Here is a 27,698-nt window from a genome sequence, read left to right as displayed (position 1 = left end):
CATAGAAAAAGACTTAATCTAAATTATTGAAATCTTGCCAAACAGAGCTATTAAAATTGCAAAAAAAATAAATATTGTGATGTCAGGTCTTTTCAATATCGAAGAGTTTCATCAAATACAATCTTTTTTTTTGATCGGTCTAAAGCAGAGATGCCCAAAGTAGGGTCCGTGGGCCAAAGTTGGCCCATAGTAACCCTTGAGTTGGCTCAACATCCCATTTGAGAATAAGAGGATTGGGGAGAATGCCTTTAATAGAGATTATCATTTCTAATTTGATGTAACCTTTTTTTTGTGTTTGTTTTGTTACCGAGCAACAAAAAAGCAAACTGAAATGAAATGTTTCAATTAAATGTAAATTAATCTGTGTTTTTAAAATGTAAATACTGTCACTCAACAAGTCAGAGCAAATCAAGGCAAAAAACAGTGCAACTCTATTATAAATGAGATTGTTTTAGTTTTTACTGTAATAAGTTCATTATAAAATGTAAAAAATATATACCCTTTTAGTTAATATAAAGCAATGTTTTATATATATTTTTTAAATATTATTAAACAAATTCGGCCCACTAGCCTCAATAAAGTTTGTTTTTGGCCCTTCATAATAAAAGTTTGGGCACCCCTGGTCTAAAGAGTCTCACCTGTTGCACAGCAGCCAGGTTGTGGAGTTGACAGGTTGCGCTGTTGATCTGCTGCTGCAGCATCAGCTGCTGGAAATACTGAGCTGCATTGGGCTGCCTCTGTAAGGCCTGCAGTGCCTATAACATTGAGAAGCACAAACAACTATGTTTCCCTCAATTTAACACACGAATGTTAACAAGTGATTTAAATTACACTTCAATCTGGCTATTAGTTCAGACTGCAGGCTTTCTGACCCACCTGAACAGCTTGCCTTTCATAGAGAGACATTTGAGCTATCTGAGGAGGGCGGGAGTTTCCCCCTGAAGCTGCGCTGCTATTGGTTGAGCTGGAGTTGGTCTGGTCTTCTCCTGCCTCCATGCTCACTGGATGGACGACCAGTCAATCAAACTTTGTAACTGAATACCAGAGAAAAATATGCATAAACAAACGATTTAGAAGAGATTAAACGCTGTTCTCATTCATTAAATGTGAATTAAAACGGCTAGTTATAACAAATACAATCAAACAGTTTGAACACTTTCTGTCAGACAGACTTGTAAACTTGCAGGAGCGCTCTAGTCTGTTCAAATCTGTATATAAAGTAACGTTATATTTCAAAAATAACGCACAGAAATCACGTAGTTTAAATGTAGATATCATCAGTAATGAATAAACAGCGGTTGTGGTTATCTGTCATCTGCGGGTGATGAATGATCGAGGTGTTGCTACATTAGTTCTCTGTAAAATTCACGTATCATTAAGTTACGAAGCATTTGAGACAAAACAGCAGCATGCACGAGGCATAATTTAGCATGTCCATTAGCACAAGAGGTACATTTGGGGGGGAAAACCACCATGTCCGTCCACAGTATCTTATACGCTGCAGCAAAAAATGTTGGCGAACTGACGACTCCCAAAGTGCCAAACAGACATAATTTTACCTCTCTGCGGTCGGCTTCCTACTCTCCTAACGGAAGCAATGCTCTGAAAATGACACCTCGGTGCTGTAGTTTTCGATGTAATGCAGTTCCGCTCTTTACAACTGGTCTTTGCAAGTATTGTTGGAATTCTTCAAACAACGGTGATTGTGATGAGGCTCAAAAAAGCGATGGAAACCCCGCCCCGCCCTCCTATACTGTTTACTATACTTTTTCCGGCGCCAAAAAATGACGTGCCAAATAAAAGTCTGCATCGGTGACTTAAAATTACATAATAAAAGTGTCTATTACTAGAACTTTCTATGTAAAGCTGCTTTGATACAATCTACATTGTAAGTGCTATAGAAATAAATATGAATTGAATTGAGATTTAATACAGACACTATCATGCAGGTGAACTCTTTGGACAACCTCCAATTATTCTGCAAATATTTCCAGAACCCAGCAGATACACATGATTGCCAAAAGTTCTACCATAAACTGTGCAAGATTGGTGCCAACAGGAGAGTAAAGTACACCAAAGGTTTTGAATTTTTAATCAAACATTTTGATTTGGTAAAAAAAAGGTAAAATGTATCTAACTATGACAAAGCTTGAAAAGGTCCTATTTGTTAACATTGGATTGGGACTGTAGTTATTGGGATATGACCACATTAACATTTTAAAGTGTATTAATGTTATTTATCTATGCATTTATTTTCTTTTTGGCTTAGTCCATTTATTAACCAAGAGTCACCACAGCAGAATAAACCACCAACTTATCCAGCAAATGCTTTACGTATAGCGGATTCCCCTTCAGCTGCAACCCATCCCTGGGAAACACTACAGACAATTTAGCTTACCCTATTCACCTATAGAGCATGACTTGTGGGGAAAGGAGCACCCGGAGGAAACTCACATGAACATGGGGAGAACATGCAAACTCCACACAGAAATGCCAACTGACCCAGCCGGGGCTCAAACCAGCGACCTTCTTGCTGTGAGGCGATCGTGCCACCCACTGTGCCACTGTGACATCTTATTTGTTAACAATGGATAATCACTTAAATTATTGGCATATGACCACATAAACTTTTTACAGCATTTATTAATTGTATTTTAATATTTTTTTCTTGTTAGTTTCCAATGCACTAATGTTAATCAAACAAAAATACGTTCTGTTTCACTTTTCCATTTCCAAACACATTACTACTACAGTTTTTCTCTTTTTTTTTTTTTAAATCATGACTGTTACATGTGCATCCATCAAGTTTATATTTCTTTCAACTTACTGACTTGATTTGGCCAAGAAATGTATTGCAACAATAATCCCAGTTTAAAATATTTTACATGGTGCTAATTAGTTTGGTTTTACAACTTCAACATCCAAAAGCCAAGTAATGTTCCTCTTTCAAAGACATTCATGCAAGTCACTGCTGTATGACTCACACTGGCACTGACTATGTGACTCATAAAACCTTTTACATAGCAAGGGCTCATTTACATTCTGGACTGACCTGCTCTTCAGGACGACACTTCATTTGAAAACATAAGTACAGGTATAGTCAAGCCTTCATGAAGTCTCAACATTTGACTGCTCAGATCAGACGGAAACCTCAGTGAGTATTTATTTCCTCCACTACATTATATAGAAAAAAACATAAGTGATTTGTTGACTTTACTTTAAAGAACTGAGTAAACCAATTGCCCTAAAATAAGTAAGATGAACTATGTGGAAAATTAATAAAATTAAGTGAACATAACAACTAGAGGTGTGAACCTATACTGGTCTCACGGTTCGGTTATGATTATCATGCCATCGATTCGGTTCAATTCGATATCTCGGTGCATCACGGTGCATTGACGGTGCTTTCCATATATAGTGTTATATTTTAGGGGGGAGGCTATAACATGCTGTCTGTATAAACACACAGACACACAGCAACACACTGTCTCTCATTCAAACACATTCACAAACATAGACAGCATCAAACATACAAACACACACGCACACACACAAACAAACACACTTAAGCCCTTGCAACAGGGAGAGCTCGCGCTGAGCGGAGCAGAAAAACGGAAAAAAAACGAAAAAAATAAGCACTTTTCCGACGGTCCCTTACAGAGAGCTCCTCTCAGCGCGAGCTCTGACAGCTAAAAGTAAACGCAGACTGCGAGGGCTTGAACGGAGCAGTGCTCGTAATGTCGAGCGAAAAAAAAGAAAGACAGCTGTGAAACATAACCAGCTTTGTCTTTCTGTAGGAAACACACTTTAGATCTTTTAGGGTAAGCGTTTTTTGAGTTTTTGCCATCTATAACTGAAAGTGTGTCAGGAAAATCGAAAACAAAACCAACTGAAGCGCGCTCATTTCCGGCGCCCCACTGGATATACAGCGCCCTAAGCATTTGCCTATGGTGCCTATGCCACGGGCCGGCCCTGAGTTGGCTGAGTGTTGTAAATAACGGCGCTCACCTCCCTCGCGACAGAGCGCATAGGAGATAAATGACGTCACTACATAATAACCGGTTATGATTATTACTGAATCGATACCGAATTGTCCGCGTCTGCATCGCGGTGCACCGAAGAAACAATTAATTTTGACACCCCTAATAACAACAGAATTACTTAACTTTTTAAAGCAAAATCACCTTTAAGGCAATGGATTTACTCCATTTTATGAAGTATATGGCTTTTTACAGTGTATGTTATGTATATTTGATGTAAGCTGTCAGGACAAAATTATAAATTGTGAAAGTATACACGTACAATACAGAAATGGTTCTGATGTAATGTTACAAAAATACACAAATGGATATAGTTTTACCAATTAAAGGTAAAGTGATACATAATGTAACAGGCAGGGCCAGCCCAAGCCTTTAGGGGGCCCTAAGCAGAATTTTATTTGGGGCCCCCTTGGTGCAGACAATATGATAAATTATGGTTAATCCTTGATTATTTGCACACTTTAAATTTAAAACACGCATTATCAATTTTATTTGCTGTAGCTGTGTTGCTTACATTATAAAATATGCTTTTAGGGCCCAAGAAATGCTTTGAAATGTGCAATTTATTTTCGATGTTTGACATAATATAATCTTAACTGAAACATGAAGAGAGGGGTATAGAGTAGCTCCTCCCCTTTAAAAAACAGCGAATAGCCTTTTGTTTCCTCACAGTTCTGCCAGTGAGAGTGGTTGAGCTCAAGCACAACAAATGAACAGCCAGTGAGAATTGTCTTGAAGGGAGCGAGGCATGTCAGACACTAGAGAGCATTTGATTGGTCACAGAAGATTTGATGAGAAACTGAAGTATGAGGTGATGTAAAAAAAGTTGAATCATTTTGGCAGAAGTGACAAACTGCAAGTTTTACATGTTTATATCGGTTTTACATCTTCTAAATGTGAATATGGTCATTGTTTTGTACCCCACTAGCGTATAGATACCCTTGAAGTCTAACATACTGTACTGCTACTAATACCTAAATAATACTATTTTAATTTCACTGAACCTTTAAGACAATTCTAGATATTCTGCAGAAACAACTGCCTATTGATCCCACCTTTTATAAGACTACTTGACACAAAACTACACAATTAGACACAAAACATTAATCTCAGATGTAATGAATGTTGGCAGAAACAAAAATAGCTAGAAGCACCCAATAGCATTCTTATTATTTTTCCATCAAGATCCCACCAAACAGTCAAGAATAGAGGCAATAAAGCTACAGATAATTTTTAAAATATTATTTAAATGTTACCACTGCAAAAATGCTTTTCTTACATATACTTTTTGTATTTTCTAGTTCAAATATCTAAAAAAAATCACTTTAAATCAAAATCTAATTAAATCAAGAAGCATTTTCTAGACATATTCACATATCTAGCATATTACTATGTAGAAAAGAAATTCAGTTTTCAGAAATAATTCTGAATTAAGTGATTTTTTTCTTTAAAGCAAACAAATTAATCTGCCAGTGAGATAAGGAAAATAATCTTACTTAAAACCAATATTCTTTTACATACTCAAATTGGCAGATTATTTAGCTTTTTAATGAAAAACCCACATCATTTTGACAGAAAATCTGTCTAGAAAATGTTTATTCTTTAAGAATTATTACATATTTGGACTAGAAACAAGACAAAAACAATAAAAAAGGAAATCATTTTTGCAGTATATTTACCAACTGTCAATGGTTCATAGTACATGGCTGTGTGATAAGAAATTTGATCACAAGAAAACCAACCATGATATATTACAAATTTTGTAAATGAAGGGTAAAAAATGCAACAAAGTTATATGCATTTCTTTCATTAAAAGCACATGTTTATAGTATTGCAACTGTGTAAAAAGCACACAGCTGCAAACAAGCTGAAAAATGCAGAGATAGGTTTGTGACTGAAAGGGCTCATATCTAAATTAGTCAGAGCAGTAGCATCACAATTAACCTAGTGAAGCCTTTACATGTCACTTTAAGCTGTATAGAAGTGTCTTGAAAAATATATTATTTACTGTCATCATGGCAAAGATAAAATAAATCAGCTATTAGAAATTAGTTATTAAAACGATTATGTTTACAAATGTGTTGAAAAAAATCTGCTCTCTGTTAAACAGAAATTAGGGAAAAAATAAACAGGGGGCCTAATAATTTAGGGAAAAAATAAACAGGGGGCCTAATAATTCAGGGGGTCTACCAATTCTAACTTCAACTGTGCATGTTAGAAAACAGTTAAAATAGCAATTTATTGCTTTCTAGTTTTTTGTAAACTAAAGACATTTATTACAACTTGGCCAACCTATTTGATGTATTTAATGCATAGCCCTGGGTTATTTTTAATCATGCAAAATTTTGCATTGCCACTAGATTAATATATTTTCTTCAAGAACAGTAACTGATTGGAATACTCAGAAAGGTGAGCACAGACTCCTCTGAGCACTTATAATGCCTCCAGCAGTGTAGAACATTAGTTATTTACTCATCAATTTAAAAAGAGCATTATTTTTAAGTTTTTTAATTTCTCTAATATTTTCAGCAAAAATACCATCTACAAGACTTTGGAAAGGTCTGCAAGGGTTAAATAAATGAAAAACCCTTCAAATGATGTGTTCTTGTCCTATTGATATCTTTATATATGTTGGTGGAATTAAATAGTGTGAGCCCATATTCCTGTATGAAGTTTCACAATTGTAATGGCTCATCTGTCAGTGGTTAAAAAGGCTGGTGCGTCTCTGATGTATTGTTGATCCATCATTACGGGAAGAGCCACCTGGTGGCAGCTGGGTGTACTGCAGCCACAGCGGTAAATGGCTGCAGTCAGAGTAGATTAATTAATTCTGATCTTTGTACATTTAAATAAATATCGATTCTTGGCGCCAGAGCATATTGATATATTTGTCCCACCCATAATCTATAACCAAACTCTCCAACAAACTAAATCAAAAACGAAAGTTAGTAATTTCATGCTCTCTTGGGGGCCCCCTGGTGGCCATGGGGCCCTAAGCAGCCGCTTAGCTTGCTTATGCCTTGGGCCGGCTCTGGTAACAGGGAAATGTAAATGTAAAGTGTTGACATTTTAAAATTTAATCCAGATCACATGATATGACACAAAAAAAGTCTAATAAATAATTTGAATCCTATGATATTGATTAAATCTTTCCCACACTGTTAAGAGCAATCAGTTATTTAAAACCCGTTGGCTTAAACGAGACAAGCTGACTTTAAAAAAGTGAGTCAATCCTTTGTAACTTGTAAATGTTAAGTTGACTTTACTTGATTTTTATAGTTATGCAAGTAAAGTCACTTTTACAGTGTAGATTTAAAAAAAACTGGTTTATCATAACATTATAATTAGGATGTTAAAAGCCATTTACAGTATATACAGTATCATTATAATGAATTAAAGTATTAATTCACGTAATATTCACCACAAAATATTTCTGGTCTTGATGGACTCTGAACTACAGTTTAGTATAATTAATTATTTAAGTCACAAGATTAAACTCTTTTTCAAAATTAAGCATGTTTGATATTTTCAATTTGGGATTGAGGAGGCTCAATTGAAACGTCAAAATAATCCTGATAACACTACTCAGCTGATCTCACTTTTTTCATTAAATGGGTTGCAAATTGGACAGAGATTCTGTCTTAAAACTTATGAGTCTTCCAGCCTAGAGCTGTGCTAGACATGAATTCAACTTTTAACATTAACCCCCAATGTTTATTTTCTAGGTGTAAACAATTCAAAGGATAAGAATCATGGAGCCTACAAGATCTAGGGTGAAGGATCCAAAAGTGGAGGCTGGTACAGATAGGAGCTGTGTAAAGGGGAATTGGTTGGACAAGAAAAAACTAAGGAATGAAACAGAATTTTATAAGCTGGATCTGAAAATAACGGAGAGTGGCTTGACTGGAAATATGGGTAAGAATGACAAAGGACCCTATAATCTACCTTCAGCACGTGGTACAAAGGGACAAAGTCTAATGAAGCACTCAAAGGCAAAGAAAACTCCAGAAGAACAGAAAAAGAAGGAATCAAAAGGACAATTGAGAAAAGAAAACTCACAAAATGATCCAGTTACTGTGAAGAAGTTCTCTAAAGGACCACAGCTGGATCTTAGTAACCAGATTTCCAGTGGGGCTGGTGTTCAATCAAAGTCAGAAATCGATATGACCGCGTCTGTTGTTCAGGATAAGAAAGGTTTGAGTGCTGAGTCTAGACACCGCACTAAAGTTTTTGAGTCTGAAAAAACAAAACCAGGTTCCAGATTGAACACCAAGCCTGGCACTAGTCCTAGTGAAATATCAATAAGTGACTACCTAATACTTCTAAAGTGCCTACGAATTAACTTGCCCGATGGTGTTCTGAACCCTAAAGTCATCAGGCTTTCACAGACTGCCAACGTCATTCAGAAAGCTCAAGACATCGTGAAAGATCTGGAAAACCTCAAGCTTCAGTTCAACAGCATTCCACGTCTTGGCTCCCGGGAGGTTAAGATCTCACTATCTCTGAAAGACAACAACAAAGTTCTTGAAATCACACAGATGATTTTCTTCGAAAAAACTGAAGGTTCTGATGAAGATCTGAGAACACAGTGGAAAAAGAATGTTTCAAACACGAACTGTGGATTCAGATTCAGAGACAAGTACAAGACAACTGCCATCTCCGTACCTGCTATGTATGCCACAGCGCAGACAAGGAGCTGGAGACACTTAGAAGATGGAGAAAAACATGCAAACATTTCTGCAGGAGAGCCAGTGAATGTCAGCGAGATTGAGAAGAAAGATTATCGTGATGAGTCGACACTATGGACAACATCCTCTCCGCAAAGGTTCGGCAAATATTCCCTGAACCCAGCAGATGAACGTGAATGCCTCAAGTTCTACCATGAACTGTGTGAGATTGGTGCCAGCAGGACAGTAAAGTACACCAAAGGTAATAAAGTAGAGTCTGGATTCCTCTCAGGACGACTGGACTTCTTGGCAGAATTAAAAGGAGAAAAAACTGAAAGAATTGTGATTGAGTGTAAAGGAACCACTGGAGATATGGTGGGGAAAGTCTTCACTAAACCCACAAATGGTGGCCGTTGTGCACAACTGAATGAGACACATGAGTATTACTATCAGGTTCAGGCATACATGTACATATTAAATCAGTCAGCAAAACAAACACGACGCTTTACCTCTGACAGGGCCGTCATGGTGATCCGACACTACCACAAGAATGGACAAGCACCCAGAGATTTCTACTGGAATTATCTGAGAAAGAATGAGGCAATACAGCAGAAGATCAATGAACTATGTGTTTTCTGTGAAGAAGAGGTTCTGGCCTGTTTCCTGGCTGTTCTCAATCTGATCTTCCAGAAAGATACATAGAGTCAGATCTCTTTGTTTTTCTCCTACAAACACATTGATGTCCAATTTTTAGATTTCACTGGCATGACTCTTGGTGAACAGTGCTTTACATTATGTAAATCTTTTGTTCTTTAGTTTGCATTTTGTCATTTTCAACTCTGCATTATGTGATGTCAGTCTCATGCCCATTTACATCCCTGTTCAGGAAATATAGTTCATAATGTGTAGTTCCAAATTTTTATTAGTGTATGAAATCACTCATGGGCGACACAATGGCTCAGCACTGTCTTAGCACTGTCGCCTCACAGCAAGAATACCTGGTTTTCTCAAGTGCTCCGGTTTCCCTTACAGCCCAAAGACATGTGGTATAAGTAAATTGAATAAACTAAATTGTCCTTTGTGTATGTATGTGAATGAGTGTATGGATGTTTCCCAGTACTGGATTGCAGTTGGAAGGGCATCCCCTGTGTAAAGCATATGCTGGAATAGTTGGTGGTTCATTCCACTGTGGCGACCCCCTGATGAATAAAGGGACTAGGCCAAAGTTAAAGCTGAAGACTAAGCTGAATGAATGAAATCACTCATGCAAACGTGCTAAATATGTCCTTGCAATTAGAAGAAACAGCTATTTTATTTATTTCACTTTCAAAATTTCAGATCTGTCACTAGAGCATTTTATGCATATTAAAAAGCTATATCATAAATTGAATATTAATAGAATAAGGAACTTTAAAAGACATAGTTCTTGTTTTATTTCTGCCTAGGTCAGTTATTCACAAACCAGGCAGAACAGATATAGTTTTGAATATATACAAATATTCATTATTTTTTTATAATTATAACACACTACTTACAAGACTCTTCCTCTGTCAATTTGTGCACTCACTGGAAAAATAGTTAATAATTTCTGAAATAATCACTTGTGGACCTCAGACAAAAATGCTTGGAATAGGTATTCAAATGTTATGTTGTTGAAATGAGTCCAACAAATTAAAGTTATAGCCTATAGGCTCACAAGGAATCTGCGCGCACAGAATTTTTCTGCAGATTTTTATCCCATCATTAATTTTGTTTGTTTACTGGAGTAAATCTATATTTATTCAGTTTTTAAACTAATTACAGTAAAATTATTGACTAATATGAAAATGTTCATCTAATTTATGTACAATACAGTTTGTACAGTAATATTTTCTGTCTTTTAGTAGATCTATTGAGAGACTTGCTTTGTTTACCAAATAAAGTGAATCTAATTGGATTTGCATTTTAAACATTTGATAAAAGTTAAAAAGATAACAATTTTTATTTCACATATTAGGGTTTTAGTTATCATACTCCCTAAATAATTCCGCAGAAATCCGCAGATTTTTACCAAAATTCTCTGCAGAAAGAGCAAAAAACGTTCGCAGATTCCATCTGGCCCTGCCTATAAGTCACAGGGTAAAAACTACAGTATCACCTGGTAAATGAGAATAACAACAGGTGATTTTCTAGATACTGATCATCTATAACACATTTATTGTCAATAAATATGTTGGTGTGTTTACTTGTATTTCCTAATCACAGTGCACATAACATAGAATACTCTGCACATAAAATAGTTTTTAGTTGTGCAGATGAGAGCAAGAAGAAACTGTGAAGGGTCTACTTCTACTCATAACAATAAAACATTGTACTTTTATAAAATAAAAAAGAACACTGAGTTTACTTTCTGGTGGTTTGGTTTGTCTGTGGACAACTTTCTAAAATGTATTTTTATGATAAAAGTATATTTGTTTCCTATCATGTATTATGATTTTTTTCAAAATTTAATTAAAAAAAAAGGAATATTGTGAGGACTGTTCCAGTACTGGTAGACACTGACATCCAAAGTGATAATATAATTTATATTATACTTATTATAAAATAACAATATACCAGTTTACAACATTGTTCAAAATTATAATTACATTTTTTTATATCTAAAAACTAACAAAAGGTGCTTCAGGCTCATTAGCTAGGTATACAAAAAATATTCATGGTATATCAATGGAGATTTTTTAAAGAGCCCCTATTTTGCAACATGAAAAGTCATATTTAGTTTTTTGGGGTCTCCAACAACAGGCTGATTTGCACGACAGGTTAAAATACACTTTCATTTGCTTATAATATGCAATTATTTCTACCTAATTATCCCAACAACTCCCAAATTATTCGTTCAGCGATTGATTTGTTCCCAAACCTCTACTTTACGTGAAGCTAATCTGCGCTGATTGAACTGATGACACAGTCAGTTGTGATTGGTCAGCTTTGTTCAGCACAAGACAGAGAGAAATGCCCATCACAGCTAAGTAGCACAGTATGTAGAGCCCAATGCATGAATGCAATAAAGCAATGCAGTTAAACACCAGCATATTACTTTACTCTTACAGCTAACACACCTTCAGTATTAATCCACACAGTGGCAAAAGTTGAATATTTTGAAAATTGACCGCGCCGTGTGTGTGAGGAATAGCGAATGGTGGCCATAGCAAAGACAAACGGCAGAGAATCCTGAGTTCAGAAACGCATTCAAATCAGTAAAGAAAGAAGAACGATCACGTTTTCAACACGGTTTTGGACACAAAATGTGAACAGCCCAATACAGGTTTAACCTGAGAGATACAGTACAAGCACTGATCTATAATAGAATAGTGATTACAAGAAAGCAGAGTGATTACAAGTTACAACACACCCTAAAACTATACAAAATGAGGCAATAATTTAATGACACTTACATGTTATGATGCGGAGGAAGAAGAAACTGCTCCATGTGAACTGCAACAGAACAAAGTCCATGTCAAAGTCTCACAAAGTCCCATACATAATGCTCTCTGCTGCTCCTTCCTTTAATAGCAAAATAGCGAATCCCGCATTATAGTGTAGGTTATTGTATCAAAAAATCTGAAAAATGACAGGAACAATAACAGCACTTGGTTGGCTATACTGCAGTATTGTTGTGAAAATGAACTTCAACGCGTTCGATGCGTTCAGGCAAAAGATCCGGACCCAACACGATTAATTTATTTGACTCTGAGTCAACTGTTTAGTTTATGAATCAATAGTTTTAAACACAGCGCACTTTCAGATTTAAACCTCAGCTGGATGTTTTCATTCACTTAGAGCTGTTATACACTGCATAGATGAGTATTTTCAAAAACCCATAATAGGGGTTCTTTAATTGTGCACTTTTTTTTGATGGCCTTGGACTGATGTTTTGTTTTTTTGTTTTTTGTAGAATTTTTTTTTGGTTGATGAAGAGAAATAAGTTCCAACAGGTTTGAAAAAGTGAAGCCTGCGTATTGTATCCCATCAATCAGTAAAAATATTTAAACATAAACGCCTTCACAGTTAAATTCCCGTCACAATGAAATACATCTTTTTGAGCATTTGCCCCTAGTCAACATCACTTTTTCATTTCTCTATTCTCTGTTTGCTGAAGTCTCTTGACCCCCCCCCCTCCTCTCTCTCTCTTCCTCTTTTTCCTGCTCCCTCCCTCTCTCCCCTGCTGCCTTGCCTCCTCTCTCTAAGAGAGCTTGCTCAATAATTGATGAATCTTGCTAACTGAAAGGGTAACAGGTCTATAGCAATAGTCCATTGCCCATTCACGTATCTTTCCCTCCTCCCAGGGCAGCATTTCCAACGAGGCCGTATAAACACTACACAAACATTTTTAAATGATTTCAACAAGTGAATATTCACTAATGCATCTATCCAATAGCTTTTAGTAGGTTTGTTTATGTGCCGTAGTTCACCGACCCCTGATGTCAATGGCTAAATGGGCATGCAAGAGTTACTCCTGTCAGTCAACAGGCAGCAGGAGACAAGGAAGGATGTAGGGAGAGATTAAATGAGAGAGTGGCAGGGGGCAGAGAGAAAAGAGAGAGAGAGATACACACACACTGAGAAAGACTGAGAGAAGCAGTTAATTCCCCATCGGGAGTGATGGCCTGCATGCCTGGTTAGCATATTTCTGTGGCGGTCTGTCATAAACACTTATCATGGATGGGAGAAATGAGAAGTTGTTTTCCAGAAAAAGAAGTTTCACTTTCGGGGCTTACGGAGGGTGAGTGAGTAAAACAAACTGCTACTGTAATATGAATGCAATACATTCGGTATGAATTAAAGATTACCGTCTTCATTCTGTGCACAGGCTTGACAAGTTCATAACTGGAACCGAGAGCAGGTCAGCGAGAGTTTGAGTTGTTTGTTGTGCTCAGATGTTTAAACTCAGTTATTGCATGCAGACCTTTCCAGAACACTCGTCTCTCTCTGTTACAGCTGTGATGAGGCTGTGGGTCACAACATTTTGGATGTTTTGGATTCTCCCACTAGTGAGGCTAAGCCACTTACGTCTGTGCCGTCCAGTCAGAAAGTAAGAAGCCATCTGCTTTCAAATGTTCTGAAGTTGTTGAAAATACACTTTTTTTTTCATGAAACGGTTTTAACAGCAATGCCAAAGAATAACCATTTTCGGAGAAGACCTTTGTAATGAAAATTTCTTTAAAAAGTTTTTTTTTGCGCACAGCAAAATCCTCTGAGTAACATTTACTCAGTTCAGAGAGTATTTGGTCCCTCTTTAAATAAGGGCAAACAGGTTGGCAATAAGTAAAACTGCTGTTTGTAGAGTTTCTTAATGATCCAGTGCTGAGATTTTGAGAGATTCAGTGTTTTATATTTCAGCTGATTTTATCTAAGGCTGTGACTGAAGTCAGTTGTGGTTTTGTGTTTCTTTTCTGTGTTTCTGTTTTTTATTAACAGCATACTTCATCAGTCCTCAATCATCACTTAATTAATCCTTTTACTGTCTCATTAACTTAAGTGACTTTAATTTAATTTATAAAGCAAATACTATATACATTTAGTAAAGTTTAGGATTTGGCTGTGCGTGTGATAAAAAATACATCTAAAAATATTTTCTACTTTCAAAGAGATTGTTTACTTAAACAATGAAATTTCTGTTATCATTTATTGATCCTCCACTTCTTCCAAAGATATTTGAGTGGCTTTTTTTCTGATTAGCAAAATTAGGGTCAAAATCAGTAGTACTTCCATTGTGTGTTTTTTTTTCTGTAATATGGATGTTAACGGTATCCATTGACAACAAGTTGACAATTTTTGTAATTGGGGAGTGGGGGATCAGAACAATACCTTTAAGAACTTTCTGTAAAATGTTAACTTTTTAACTCAGTAATTAACTTTTACTTTTAATTTCTGTATTGAAAACCTTTTGATCATACCTGGTGTAACTGTTCACTGCTAGACTGTCATTTCTCTGCAGGTCACAGAGTTGTTTGCAATCATTGAAAAGCTGCAGGTAACAGTCATCTTACTCTCTCCATGTTCTTTGCTTGTAAATACAACAGGCTTGTGTTGGTTCTGTTGGAATCATGATGAATTTGTCTATGGTTGTGTTTGTCTGCAGGGTAGCAGATTAGATGAACAGCGCTGTGAGTTCCCACCACCTCTAAAGGTAGAGATTGTGTTAGAAAAAAAAAAATCGAACAATCACTTTTCAAAATTATTTATTAGAATTTTTCGTAATTAGAATTAGCATGTTTTAGTATATTTTAGTATATGTCATAAGGTGTAATTTTTTAACTTTAAGTATAATTTTATTTTTGATACCGAAAGGCACATTAAAATTATTATATTTAATATAATATTAATAATACATTAATAACAACTTATTTTTTTTATTTTTTACAAAATGCCATTATGTTCATGTTCATATTTGGGATGTAGCTCACATTACACTGTGGTGGAAAATATATTTTAAAACATTACATGTGTCTGCATGTATAAACATTTGTGAAAATGTACAAATGCATGATTTAAGGGTTTATTTATGATGCGGTAAATGTATGCACAGATGGCAAAATACCATCAAATACTTGTTTTATACTTTAACTTTTAAAAATTTAAAAACTGGGCAAATATTTGTGGTAAGTATAAGACTTTATATAATTATTTTTAGTATTTTAATTAATGATGTAAATTGGTAATAATTCGTTTAAAGGTTATGTGTAGAAATATGTACAAATATTTATTTTCTTGTTCAAATAATTGTTTATTTTGGTTTTGTTTTCATCAAAGAATCCTAAAAACTATATATATAGTTGCAGCCAGAATTATTAGCCTCCCTGTTAATTTTTCCCCCAATTTCTGTTCAACAGAGAGAAGATTTTTTCAACATATTTTTAAACATAAAAGTTTTATTAACTCATTTTTTATAACTCATTTATTTTATCTTTTCCATGATGACAGTACATAATATTTTACTATATATTTTTCAAGACACTTCTATACAGCTTAAAGTGACATTTAAATGCTTAACTAGGTTAATTAGGTTAACTATTCAGGTTAGGGTAATTAGGTAAGTTATTGTATAACAATGGTTTGTTCTATAGACTATCGAAAAAATATATAGCTTAAAGGGGCTAATAATTATGACTCTAATTTTTTTTTAATTAAAAAAATGCTTTTTTTCTAGCCAAAATAAAACAAATAAGACTTTTTCCAAATTAAAAAATATATATTTTTAGACATACTGTGAAAATTTTCTGGCTCTATTAAACATCATTTGGGAAATATTTAAAATAGAAAAAAATTCTAAGGGGGGCTAATAATTCTGGCTTCAACTGTATGGCTTCAGAAAACACATTAAGCAGCACCATAATTTTCTAAATTAAACAAAAAAGAAATTAGCATTTCAGAAGATTTTCTGGGACTGATAATCAGCATTCTCATCACAGAAATACAAACCATTATTCCTAATTACAATAAAATAGAAACTATTCGTACAAGTATTTTGTTTATTGTTAGAATACTTACCAACATTACTGTTTTAATTGCATTAATTGCAGCCTAAGTGACCATCTTTCAAAAACTTTTTTAAAAAGTCATAGTGACCACAAATTAGAATGAAAGTTTATCATTTTAACTTTACTGATCACCCAGACACGACTGCTAAAGATTGGAGATGGCTTACCTCTCATCCTGCCTCCTAAATCTGGAGGTTATTGGATCGACCCTCCTCTGGATAAACAAGTGGAGACCAGTCCAACTCTTTCTCAGGGGGGGTTCGGCCTGGAGAGCTACGACATCATGGAGAGAGACAGTGAAGCTAAAGTCTATCAGGAGTTTTTCCGCCACAGAGTCAGTGATTTTTCTATTACAGAAAAGTTTATCAATGCCACATAACTGTTGAAGTTCTGAATAGTGGAAAATAAATTACTTGCATGCATTTCTTTACTCTTTTACTGCAGTATCATCATTCATTCACCGCCTGTGACCCTGCTCTTGGGCCTCTAGTTTTGTCTGTTTGTCTTGAGGAAGAGGAAAATCGTTTAAGGGTCATTCTGAGGTGTGTTTTTCGTGACCACTTCACATGATGTTAAATAACTTGCTCTACCAGAACATCCTGATAAATGTTCGTTTTCCCCAATTAATCAGGATGAAGGAGTGCTCAATTCATGGCACATTCTCAGTTTCTCTCTTTCAACAATTCCCCACAGCAGTGGAGTTGGCAAAGGTAAAACACAGCCGGCTGCACTTGCCTCACATTTAAATGAATTTGAAAAGACGTTTAATTTGCTGTGATTTGTTTTGTTGAAGATGCTGTGCTCGAATGTCAATGTGATGTGTTTTGAGGCTGTGAGTTACTTAAAGGTAACCTTTACTTGTTAAATCCATCTTTGATTTAGTGGTAATATAATACTAACTAATCTGCTTTGACATATTCAAAAAATAAATTATTTCGTAGCAAGTTAGTTAAGTTATTAAAATGTCATGTATCTCTTTCTGCATTGAAGGCCCCAGAGATCATAATGGCGTTTGATGAACACAGGGTGTCTCAAAACTTTAAATTTGGTGTCTTATACCAGAAAGAAGGACAGGTATGTAGATATCAGTGTTGACTATACACAACATGACAAAAGTCTTGTTGCCTATCTAAGTTTTAGGAACTGCAAATAATAACTTGACTTCTAGTTGATCCCTTGGTTTCAGAAGTAGCTTATATGAAAGGCAAAGGCCTCAAAATTACGCCTTTTTTACCAGAATAAAATCTGATCATGCCTTGATTTTTAATATTTAATTAGGACAGTAAGGTCTGACTTTGCTTAGACAAAAGTCTTGTCACTTAACAGAAATAATGTACAGTATAGAATATAAATTCATGATGCAGTGAGAAAAAGAAAGAATATTGTGTATGACTCCCATGAGCTTGGAGGACTGCATCCACACATTTCTGCAATGACTCAAATAACTTGTTAATAAAGTTATCTGGAGCGGCAATGAAAGCGTTCTTGCAGGACTCCCAGAGTTCATCAAGATTCTTTGAATTTATCTTCAATGCCTCCTCCTTCATCTTACCCTAGTCATGCTCAATAATGTTTAAATCTGGTGACTGGGCGGGCCAATTCTGGGGCACCTTGACCTTGCTTGCTTTTGGGAACTTTATTGTTGAGGCTAAAGTATGAGAAGGTCCTGCTGAAGAATTTGCCTCTCTTGTGGTTTGTAATGTAATGGGCAGCACAAATCTATTGATACATCAGGCTGTTGATGTAGCCATCCACTCTGCAAATTTTTGCAAGCCCCCTTACTGAACGTAACCCTAAACCATGATTTTTATTTCACCAAACTTGACTGATTTCTGAGAGAATCTTGGGTCCATGCAGGGTTTCAGCAGGTCTTTTAAAGTATTTGTGATGATTGGGATGCAGTTCAACAGATGATTCATCAGAAAAATTTACCTTCTGCCACTTTTCCAAATGATCAACTAGAAGTCAAGTGATTATTTGTTGCTTATACAACTGGGATCTATGACAAGAATTTCATCAGGTAGTGTATGTCTTGTAGGACTACTAAAACACGTAAACAGATTTTTGTAATTTTGTAATGTATTCTAACATTTTTCCCTCGTTTCATATGTAATGTAGTTAACAGAGGAAGACATGCTCAGTAACAATGAGGAAAGTGAGGAGTTTTTAGAGTTTTTATCAATACTTGGACAGACGGTCAATCTGCAAGGATTTACTGGGTAAGGGGGTTTGGACTCAATATCAAGACAAATTACAAAACACTAGTGTAAAATGCATTATCACCTGTCAAATGAACATCAACATTTTACCTCTCCCAGTTTCAGAGGAGGTCTGGATGTGTCTCGTGGTCAAACGGGGAATGAAGCCGTTTTTACCTCCTTCCATGGACGAGAGATCATGTTCCATGTTGCCACTAAACTGCCGTTCACTGAGGGAGATACACAACAGGTGAACATTAAACATGAGGACTTTTGTGGGCTTTGAAAAGCCTTGCCTGAATGTTTGAGACAGCTTTACATGCTATAATGGTAAAGTGGAATAAGAAAAAGAAGGAAAGACTCCTCACAAATTGTTAGCAAAATATAACATGTTGCTAGCATCATAGCATGTTTGTAACATTTTGCTATCATTTTACACACGTTTCTAAAAGGTTAGCACAGTGATGGCATCAACTGGCTAATTGTTAGCATGTTTAACATTTTAACCATGAATTCAACACATGGCTGATGTTTTGACATGAATCACACATTTAACCTTGTTAGCACAACTAAACATGTTAAAAATGTGGCTAGCACATCCCTAAAGAAAAAAAAAACAGCCTAAACCAACCAAGGCTTGTTGGCTGGTTTAAGCTGGTTGACCAGCTTGGTTTTAAAGGCGTTTTGGCCATTCCAGGCAGGTTTCCAGCCATTTCCAGCCTGTCTTAGCTGGTCAGGCTAGGAGATGACCAGCCTAGCCAGATTGGGAGCCCAGCCAAAACCAGCTATGTTCAACTTAAACCAGACTGGTTTTAGCTGGCCATTTTCAAGCCTGGTCAGCTAAGAACAGAATGGAAATGGCTGGAAACAAGCCTGGAATGGCCAAAACCTCTCTAAAAACCAGGCTGGTCAGCTAAAACCCAACAACCAGCCAACTAGCTTAGACTCAGCTTCCTTTCAGCAAGGAAATCAGCATGTTAGGAATTATTAGCAAGTTTTACCATTTGACAAGTATGTTTTACATGTAGCATATTTCTAACATGTTACAGGCATGAGTTAGCATAATAACATGCTATAAATTGATAATCAATGGATAATTGATTGACTGCTGTATGAATGATATTGCTTTTAAAACAGGTTAATGACATTTTAAACAGTTATTTTAGTTCTTGCCAGTCACTTACTCAAACCACTGTCCCCATCTCCCAACAATGGTTATTCATTTTGAAGGAATCAGCCAAGTCAATTTCATTTCTAGTTGACTAAAAAAAGAGGTTTGGCGCTACCTACTGGTGACTCCAAATAACTTGCAAAATAATATTAAATATTCATCAATACACACAATAGAGGACAGAAAACAAAGTTAAGCATCATTTTCATTTTCCTTGAATGACAACCCTATTTCTCTGTTTCCCCTCAGCTGCAGAGAAAAAGGCACATTGGGAATGATATTGTTGCTCTGGTGTACCAGGAGGGTCACACTCCATTCATTTCAGATGTGATCAGATCCCATTTCTTGCATTGTTTCATTGCAGTTCGGAGGATAAAGAGAGAAAATGAGGGAGAGGGAGGAGATGGAGGATCCTTTCAAGTAAAATAAAACATGTTAAAAAATGATTAGAAAATTGTTAAATAATACGTTATCAGCACCCACTGCTTCAAAGCTTTTTTTTCTGATTGACAGGTGTCTGTCACTGCTAGGGAGGATGTGCCCCCATTTGGCCCACCCCTTCCCACACCACCCATTTTTACAGAGGTAAAAACAAATGACAGAGTGCTTTAGATTTCTGTAAGATAGTTTTTACCTTTTTGATATCTGTATAATTATTCACCATGTGGATTCAGATCAAACATGTGGGTATACCTACATAATTTAATTGATGATGAGATGTGATTAATAAAAAGAAATATCAACAAAACAATCAAGTCACACTATAAATTTTCAACAGGCGTCTCTCTGCATTTTATTTTTCAGGGCTCTGTTTTGAGAGAGTTCCTCTTGACCAAACTTATAAATGCTGAAATCTCTTGTTACAAGGCTGAAAAATTCAGTCGACTGGAGGTAATCAGGCACCAAACATCCAAAAAAGTATAAGGACAGTTCCATAAATTCACAATATTTACAGTTTATTTACCCACTCCCAGGCCATCAAATGTTTAATTAATAAAATGCAAGTCAATGTACTGTATAAAGAAAATTGTAAAAACTAAAATAAAAATACAGAAAAAAAACTAAATTACCTACTGGCAATGGGCTACAGCTGGTGTTTTTCACCCAATGATGAACTTCTGGTGAAAGCTTAATGTAGGCTAACTGTTTTCTATTACATGAGGTTCTTTTTAACACCATTGATGTTGTAATGTAGTTACAAAACATTGAGTTAAATAGACTTCGGCGTTCATTTATTTGTTTAAGCGTAAAACGAGATGAAAGATCGTGTAACCACTAGCGCTGTCAGGACAGGCTAGTGCACAAACTTCATTAAAAATACAGGTGTAAAATAAACCTTCATATTTTAAAGACTTGGTGGGGGAAAATGGAATTTACCATAGTGCTTCGTTCGTTCTCAGACCCGCTTTATATCGTATATCTATCAGACAGTGAATTTACTGCTTTTTTTAAGAAATAGACCTTAAACTTGGCGATTTTATAAAGGAAAGATAGTTTACCGGAAGTGCTGAGGCTGGCTAAAATTAAAAGCCTGTGTATATTGTTTTAAATTGTTTAGTTTCTTACACAAACCTATCAAGACCTTAAATTATTTTCAGGAACCAACTGCTTTAAATGTATTAATTTTGTGTCGGCAAAATGTCTTTTAAACTGTTATTAAGTGCTGAAGGAAGCAGTTTTTTCGTGACTACTCTTAAATTAAGACCTCAATAAGGACTCCTTGTCTGGTACGCCAGTGGGTAAATATATAGGCCTAGCAAACGTTCAATTTTGAGAGAACTACATATTTATATATTATATATTAGTAAGCTTAGTCATGGTCTCACTTCATAAACTCGTGCTTCCATCTCAGTTACGTACACGTTCGTCTCTCTTGGAAGCACTGCGATGTGAACTGTCCTCCCGCTCCCAGTGCATGCTGGGAGAACCATCGCAGTCCAGCATCCCTCTCACTGAAGGGGGGAGAAGTGCCCCAGAGGGCGGTGGAGGATTCATTGAGAACTTCAAGGTAAATCAAGTTTATTGAGAGCAACAGACAATAGGCCTTGATATTAAAATGAGTATTAAATCAATTATTGTCTTTCTCCGTTATCAGAGAGCTATTAGGGTGAGAAGCCACTCATTTGACACTTTGGGAGTACCAAAAAAGGCAGCTGCTGTAGCAGGACAGCGAACTAAGGTCAGCAAATACCTAAGGTTATATTAATTATACAAAAAAAAATTCATTTTATGATTGTGCTAATATGATCGTTTTGTTTTTCCTTGTTTAAACACTGGAAAAGGATGGTGAAAGGTAAACATCTTTAAAACAATCATGTATTAATATTAATAAATTGAATACAATTTGAAGTTACATATAATTTCATATTTTACCTCATTCACAGTGATCAGACAAGCAACACTGAGACAAGAGGACAAATCAGTCCCCAGGACGATCTGTAGAAGATGGATGACATTTCTTAAGCCGGAGCACATAAAAAAAGCCTACTGCACACTCCAAGATTATCACCACTTATCATCAGCACAATGAAGATAGATTACAACTAATGTATTAAGTTCCTAGCCGAAAGTGCAATCTAAAAAATTAAGATTTAAATAAAAAATATTTTATCTTAATATATTCTTTGAAGTGAGTTTAGATTTAATGGCTGCTTCAGCCAATGTACCCAAACAAATTTGGGTTTTACCTCTAGATGTTTGCAGTTTTTCTGTATTTAAGTCTGTAATTAAATGCATTTCATTTTGACCAGCAAATGATGACAGTCAAATATGACTACAAAAATAAATGAATTAAAAAATGTTTAACCCACTAGGGATACTAGGTATCAGTTTCTTGAGTTTTGGCTGTCATGTTGTGTTTTATTGCACATTAGGTTGAACTCGAGTTACTCAAGTGGGTTGTCAACATACACTCGAGTTGGTTTGAAACCTTTGAGCATTTGTGCAACTGTTAAATTACATAATTTGTTTAAGGTAAATCGATTGTAAAATGCCATTATTGGTAGTTACTTGAAGTAGATCAGTTTGAAAGCAGCAGGACAAATAAATTGGGAATGAACCATTTTTATTGAAAACTTGAGGGAGAAGAGAGAGCAAGCACTGCTGAGTCCCTCCACCTCTTTAAGAGGAAACAGTTTAATCTTCCTCTTCATCATCACCGCCTCCACCACCACCCTGGGCTTTCTTGGCGTTCTTTCTCTTGACGCGGCCAGGACGGCCACCACCATATGGAGAGCGGAGGGAGAAGTCGATGTGTTTCTGGCTGTCCAGCCTCACCACAAAGGAGGGGATGTTCACAACCTGCTTACGCACCCTACAGAGAGAATAAAAAAAGTTGTAAAAAAAAGGTCCACAGAGAGATTTTAGATGTCAAAAGTAAAGCTGCTGATCTCAAGGCCTCATTGACGAGGAATTCTTGACACCACTGAAAATCTGACAGTTTTTAGCTTAATCACTGGCCAAGAGAAGTGCAGCTTTATTTTAGTAAAAAAATCTGCCAAAGTGCCCACGTACATTACCTCCGACTGTTTCGTGCACTAGAGCACCCCAGACTTCATGGCAAGGTCTAGATTTTTGGCTTACAAGCAAAGGTATACGGTTTAATCACCGAATTGACCTTGCAGAATATTTCATTCCACCTCACTGGGAGGAGTTTAAACGTGGTCAGCTAATGAAAGAGGAAGAAAGCCTCAACACGTGTTGATGACAACCAATATACACATACCAGGAAATGAAAGTTAACCCTCTGGAGCACTTGTCAATAACTAATACTTGTTTTATTCTTTTGAATAAGATTGTACAAATCCTAAAAACCTGTTTTGATATTTTGGCAAAAAAAAAAAAAGTAAAATGTTTAGTAGCTGTTTGGTACTGCACCCTAAGTTTAAATCCATTTCATAGATCTCAAGCTCAAATGTCAACCAACTTTGATCATTATTAAAAACAACTTTAGAAAAACATCTAATAAGACTGAATGTGTTTGATATCAGTTCTTTAACTTGAGCAATCTGCCATAAATATATATATAATTTAAGATTGTTCTTTGCACATGTAGTTAGCAAAAGACAAATAATTTGCTTCTATAAATCTAAAAAGTCGAACTAAAACTTAAGACTAGAGAAAGCAGCACCAGAGGATTAAACATTTCAAAATCCTGTTCTATTTGAGTTTTAAACCTGTGCTTCCTAAATCTTACCGGATGTGCCTCTGACGAATGAGCACACGTGCATGGTGGATACTCTTGGCCAGCCCAAGCTTGAAGACTTGAGTCTGCAACCTCCTCTCCAAGAAATCCTCCACTTTCAGGCCCAGAATGTAATCGAGCTTCATCTTTCCCTCATCCAGCACTCCAATACGCACCAGACGCCTGAGCAGAGCATTACCTTAAAAATAATAATCACAAAATATTGTTATGTTAAACAAGTGTGATAAAGAACCAGTAAGGATGTATTGGCAGATATGGCCTCATTGACGAGGAATTCTTGGCAACACTGACAATCTGACAAGCATTATTTTAATCATTGGCCACCCAGTCTTGAACGACAGTCACAGTTCAGTTACCTTCAAAGAGACGCTTAGGATCCTTCTCATCCAGAGTGAGCAGCTCTCTGGCAGCCTTGCGGATTTTGGCCAGAGTGAACTTCACCCTCCAGACTTCTCTCTTATTCCTGAGACCATACTCACCTGTGGCAGGTAAAATTGTAAGACAATTGTAAGAAACACGTTTTTTTTTGTAAGAAACACGTTTTTGGGGAAAAAAACATTAATAATCATTTTATTTTCAACTTTGCGCTCACCAATGAGTCTTAACTCCTGGTCAAGACGTGACTTCTCAAAAGGACGTCTTGGGGTGACGTACGTCTTACTGCAAACCCAAGTCTTGGCAACCGGCATGGCGACTTATTGACGCCTGAACAAAAAAAGGTAAAGAAAAACTTTGAAGTTGCTAAAAGGTACTCAAATTTGCAAAGGATATACAAACGCCATTGTGCTAAATAATAGGTGTTGCAATGTAAGTGAAACGTCACTTAGACTTATAATTAATTTAGCGTATAATTTATATATGTATAATATATATATATATGTATAATATATATATATATATATATATATATATATATATATATATATATATATATATATATATATAATTAACGTGTGCTTGATTAGAGGTAAATTTTAATTTAAGTTAAAAAGCATTAAAGCTAACGTGGAACGAAAACCCGGTTTAGCTTTGACATCAAACACTGAAAAGCGCTTCCTTCTCAACAGAACATAGTATAATGGCACATTCGTCCTCACGTTATAAATTTTGATTTCTTCATATAAATATATATATTAGCAATCCCGGCGAGTCATTTATATGTAGAGGTAGCACGCGGTTTCACCTCAGGCTAACATTGCTGCTAGGCCTGAACGCGCCTTGTGGAAACACGTTAACTGCAATAAAGCTCTTTTCTCGGCATTATGTACTCAACTAGTTAAGAAATTAATACGTACATCTGTTACCTTACGTAAGGGAACATTAAATATTACTTAATCGTACATATTACGCATGCGTAAAGTAGAAATTTATAGCTGAAAAGGGACATTAAAGCCGCCATTACCTGTCCGTGTCAGGCTCGAACACTAAAGAGAGCGTGCATCCGGCCTTCCCGGAAACTTATACCCACCATTTAAACTACAGAACCCACAAAGCTTTGCGTGTGCATTCGGTAGTGTGTTCAGGGAAAGCTTCATGAGGGATTTGCTTCCCTCTGTTGGTCACTTACAATAAGATGATGTAGAATATATGCGTAGGGTTTAAAACACATATATATTCAGAACTGGGCGAAGGTGAGACAAGTATTTTATTGAATATCTGTGTTTACTATTCAAGTGAATCTGTAAATGTCATATTTACCAGGATAAAATGGCCGAACGAAGTCATATTTACAAGTCAACTTTAGGATTGTTGTCAAGAAGTTTTGACGTTGCTGAATGATTTAGTTACAGTCTGTTGATTTATTTAAGATTTACTAATGTAAAAGTTTATTTGCCATTCTGTAATGCGGTTTGTCTGCCAGGAGGAATGAATTTGTTCAATAATATTAATTTACACTACAGTAGATATTTATGTGTTTCTAACATTACGTTTTTAAAGATCGTAATTTAATTAAATTTAAAATAACTTCATTAATTATATATTGTTTGAGGCTTAAGTGAGTGTTTGGCTTAAACAAGAACAAATATAGGTCAATAAAGTGTATGAAAATTCTTTTTCAGTTCAAATAAAGTTGGTTTATAAAGTTGTCTAGAGACCCACTGGCGTATTTGTTCTTGTTTTAATAATAAACTTGCTTTATTTTGATCAGTTTGACTGAAAACAAGACAGACCTCCAGTTTTACTGATTAAATTAACTTAAAAAATAACTCGCAGTGACATCTTAAAATATGTCAGTGTCATTGATTAATGATGGACACCAGTAATTTGCTCTGTTCTTCTGAGTCATTTTTTAATAAAAGCTGCTTAAAAAATAATTTAACTATAAGGCCTAGTCCTGGTCTAAGCTTAGCCCCAGTGAAACCTGGCCTTGTTGTAATGTGTAATTAACACATTTTCTTTAGAAAAAAAAAAACTAAAATACTGATAAAAATTTCACTTTTTTTACAATTTGATCCTAATTTGAAGTAAAAGATTATCCATTTTATAGTCTTTGAAATCTTAAAGGGCACCTATTTTACCCCTTGTTCAAGTCTTTTGTGTCTCCAGAATGTGTCTGTAAAGTTTCAGCTCAAAACTTATCAGATTATTTATTATACCTTTCAGAACATTGGGATTTTCTGCTCTGAACACAATGCTGTTTTTGTGGCCTGTGTCTTAAATACTGGTTCTCCTCACCCACCGTTCCCACGTGCCTGTCAGAGTGTGCTTCAATCTTCACCTCGGCTGAGTCAGGTAAACAGCACAGTGACAGACAAGAAGGAAGCAGATTTCACGTTACATTTTTGAGAAATACTACAGTAAGAACTTTACCATGATTATTTTTATTATTTGATGTGCTTGTTGTGGAGTTGCAACGATGAGTTATACACAATGTCGTTACCAGGCCCGTGCAGAGACCTTCAAAGGGGCATTTGCAGGATAAAATTTATTTAAAAAGGGCATGTGCACTGCACAGGTTGAGCCCATGTGTGCACGTGCCTGGTGTTACAAAGTTCATGTACGAACGCACACACAGTGCGTTTAGTTTTGCACTGTTTTTGCACACAAATGTGACAGAATACATGTTAATATCCACTGCTGTATGGATATCCATTATGTCAATGTATAAAATAAACTTGATTTAACCGGGATTGAAGCGATTTCTTTTATAATTAAAATGAGGCTGTGGTGACAAAGACAGTAAAATCGCTGTAATTACAAACATGCACTGATTTAAAAAGGTTTTAAACTCATTCTTGATCATATTTGATGATGATTGATGATCACAGAGGGTTGAACAGATCTTTTAATCCCAGTTGCTTTGTGCACATCCTGTCTTGTTGGCATGATTATTTATACGCGGTACTATTGAGACAGGTTAATACGCGACTGTCAATCAATTCGGTGGGAGGGGAAACCGCACTTCTATGTCACGTTGTGGTGGACCTTAAAATGGGAGGGATTTGAATCTTATTTTAAGGTAAGGAAATTTAAAAAAGGAGACTTACTGTCTTTAAATCACCCTAATATGACTGTGGACACACTACACTTACGCACACTTTTGTCCAAACAGCTTACAAAAAATGATTTTTATCATAGATGCCCTTTAAAGTATTAAAGATTGTAAAAAAGTTGTATTGTTCAACTTTGTAGTCAAAACAGTCCAGTCCATATAGTACCTGCATATGTTTTGTTCTTTTGATATAGCAAACTTTCTTTGTGTCTTTTTCAATGAGCAACGAAGGGTGACAAATACATTACTTGCCTGTTTATTTCTATTGCTGATACACAACTAAAGGAGGAAGGGGGGCTATTTATAAAGGAGTGTAACACAACTCTGAGCATGTGTTTCTGTCTATCAAACATCTCCAGCAACACACACACACACACACACTGTGTCCCCTGGAGATCTTTCGGC

The 27,698-nt window shown here is 35.9% G+C and overlaps 4 protein-coding genes across 25 annotated transcripts in view; 2 read left to right on the top strand and 2 right to left on the bottom strand.

Annotated features, from left to right (window-relative positions):
* Positions 1-21,517, bottom strand: part of phc1 (polyhomeotic homolog 1) — a 37,893-nt gene extending 16,376 nt beyond the window's left edge. For 2 of the 17 annotated variants that reach the window (XM_073924801.1, XM_073924810.1), the window contains exons 1-6: positions 21,423-21,517; positions 18,537-18,655; positions 16,395-16,500; positions 12,142-12,181; positions 877-1,034; positions 639-755 (exon numbers count right to left, since the gene is read on the bottom strand). In XM_073924801.1, coding sequence (XP_073780902.1) covers positions 639-755; positions 877-996 — 237 coding nt within the window. In that variant the 5' untranslated portion in view covers positions 997-1,034; positions 12,142-12,181; positions 16,395-16,500; positions 18,537-18,655; positions 21,423-21,517. 17 annotated transcript variants of the gene reach the window in all.
* On the top strand, positions 3,111-11,090 carry LOC108179621 (uncharacterized). 2 transcript variants are annotated; one of them, XM_017351525.4, is made up of 2 exons: positions 3,111-3,154; positions 7,766-11,090. In XM_017351525.4, the coding sequence occupies exon 2, from the start codon at positions 7,793-7,795 to the stop codon at positions 9,407-9,409; it is 1,617 nt and encodes a 538-aa protein (XP_017207014.3). In that variant the 5' UTR covers positions 3,111-3,154; positions 7,766-7,792; the 3' UTR covers positions 9,410-11,090. The 2 variants fall into 2 exon arrangements, with proteins under 2 accessions (XP_017207014.3, XP_073782281.1); XM_073926180.1 differs by lacking the exon at positions 3,111-3,154 and adding an exon at positions 3,696-3,821.
* Positions 13,331-22,836, top strand: rap1gapl (RAP1 GTPase activating protein-like). 4 transcript variants are annotated; one of them, XR_012392204.1, is made up of 18 exons: positions 13,331-13,469; positions 13,557-13,589; positions 13,685-13,778; positions 14,685-14,720; positions 14,829-14,876; positions 16,364-16,561; positions 16,672-16,769; positions 16,859-16,937; positions 17,021-17,074; positions 17,218-17,301; positions 18,346-18,446; positions 18,546-18,675; positions 19,846-20,016; positions 20,110-20,181; positions 20,401-20,487; positions 21,449-21,604; positions 21,692-21,889; positions 21,981-22,836. XR_012392204.1 is itself a non-coding variant. In XM_073926179.1 (18 exons), exons 1-18 carry the CDS (start codon positions 13,405-13,407, stop codon positions 22,036-22,038), a joined length of 1,665 nt encoding a protein of 554 aa, XP_073782280.1. In that variant the 5' UTR covers positions 13,331-13,404; the 3' UTR covers positions 22,039-22,711. The 4 variants fall into 4 exon arrangements, 1 of the variants encoding a protein (XP_073782280.1); XR_012392206.1 differs by having other exon boundaries at positions 21,477-21,604; positions 21,981-22,711; XR_012392205.1 differs by having other exon boundaries at positions 21,477-21,604; positions 21,692-21,792; positions 21,981-22,343.
* rps9 (ribosomal protein S9) lies at positions 22,642-25,233 on the bottom strand. Of its 2 annotated transcripts, none has more exons than NM_200852.3 (5): positions 25,203-25,233; positions 24,393-24,505; positions 24,157-24,279; positions 23,792-23,978; positions 22,642-22,909 (listed from the first exon to the last, which is right to left on the bottom strand). In NM_200852.3, exons 2-5 carry the CDS (start codon positions 24,487-24,489, stop codon positions 22,732-22,734), a joined length of 585 nt encoding a protein of 194 aa, NP_957146.1. In that variant the 5' UTR covers positions 24,490-24,505; positions 25,203-25,233; the 3' UTR covers positions 22,642-22,731. The 2 variants fall into 2 exon arrangements, 1 of the variants encoding a protein (NP_957146.1); XR_012391324.1 differs by having other exon boundaries at positions 22,644-22,909; positions 23,115-23,978; positions 25,203-25,232.
* Between the last annotated feature and the right edge of the window lie 2,465 nt (positions 25,234-27,698).

The sequence above is a fragment of the Danio rerio genome, chromosome 16, assembly GCF_049306965.1.
Source record: "Danio rerio strain Tuebingen ecotype United States chromosome 16, GRCz12tu, whole genome shotgun sequence".
NCBI lineage: Eukaryota > Metazoa > Chordata > Actinopteri > Cypriniformes > Danionidae > Danio > Danio rerio.
This window is presented reverse-complemented; position numbering and strand designations above follow the sequence as displayed.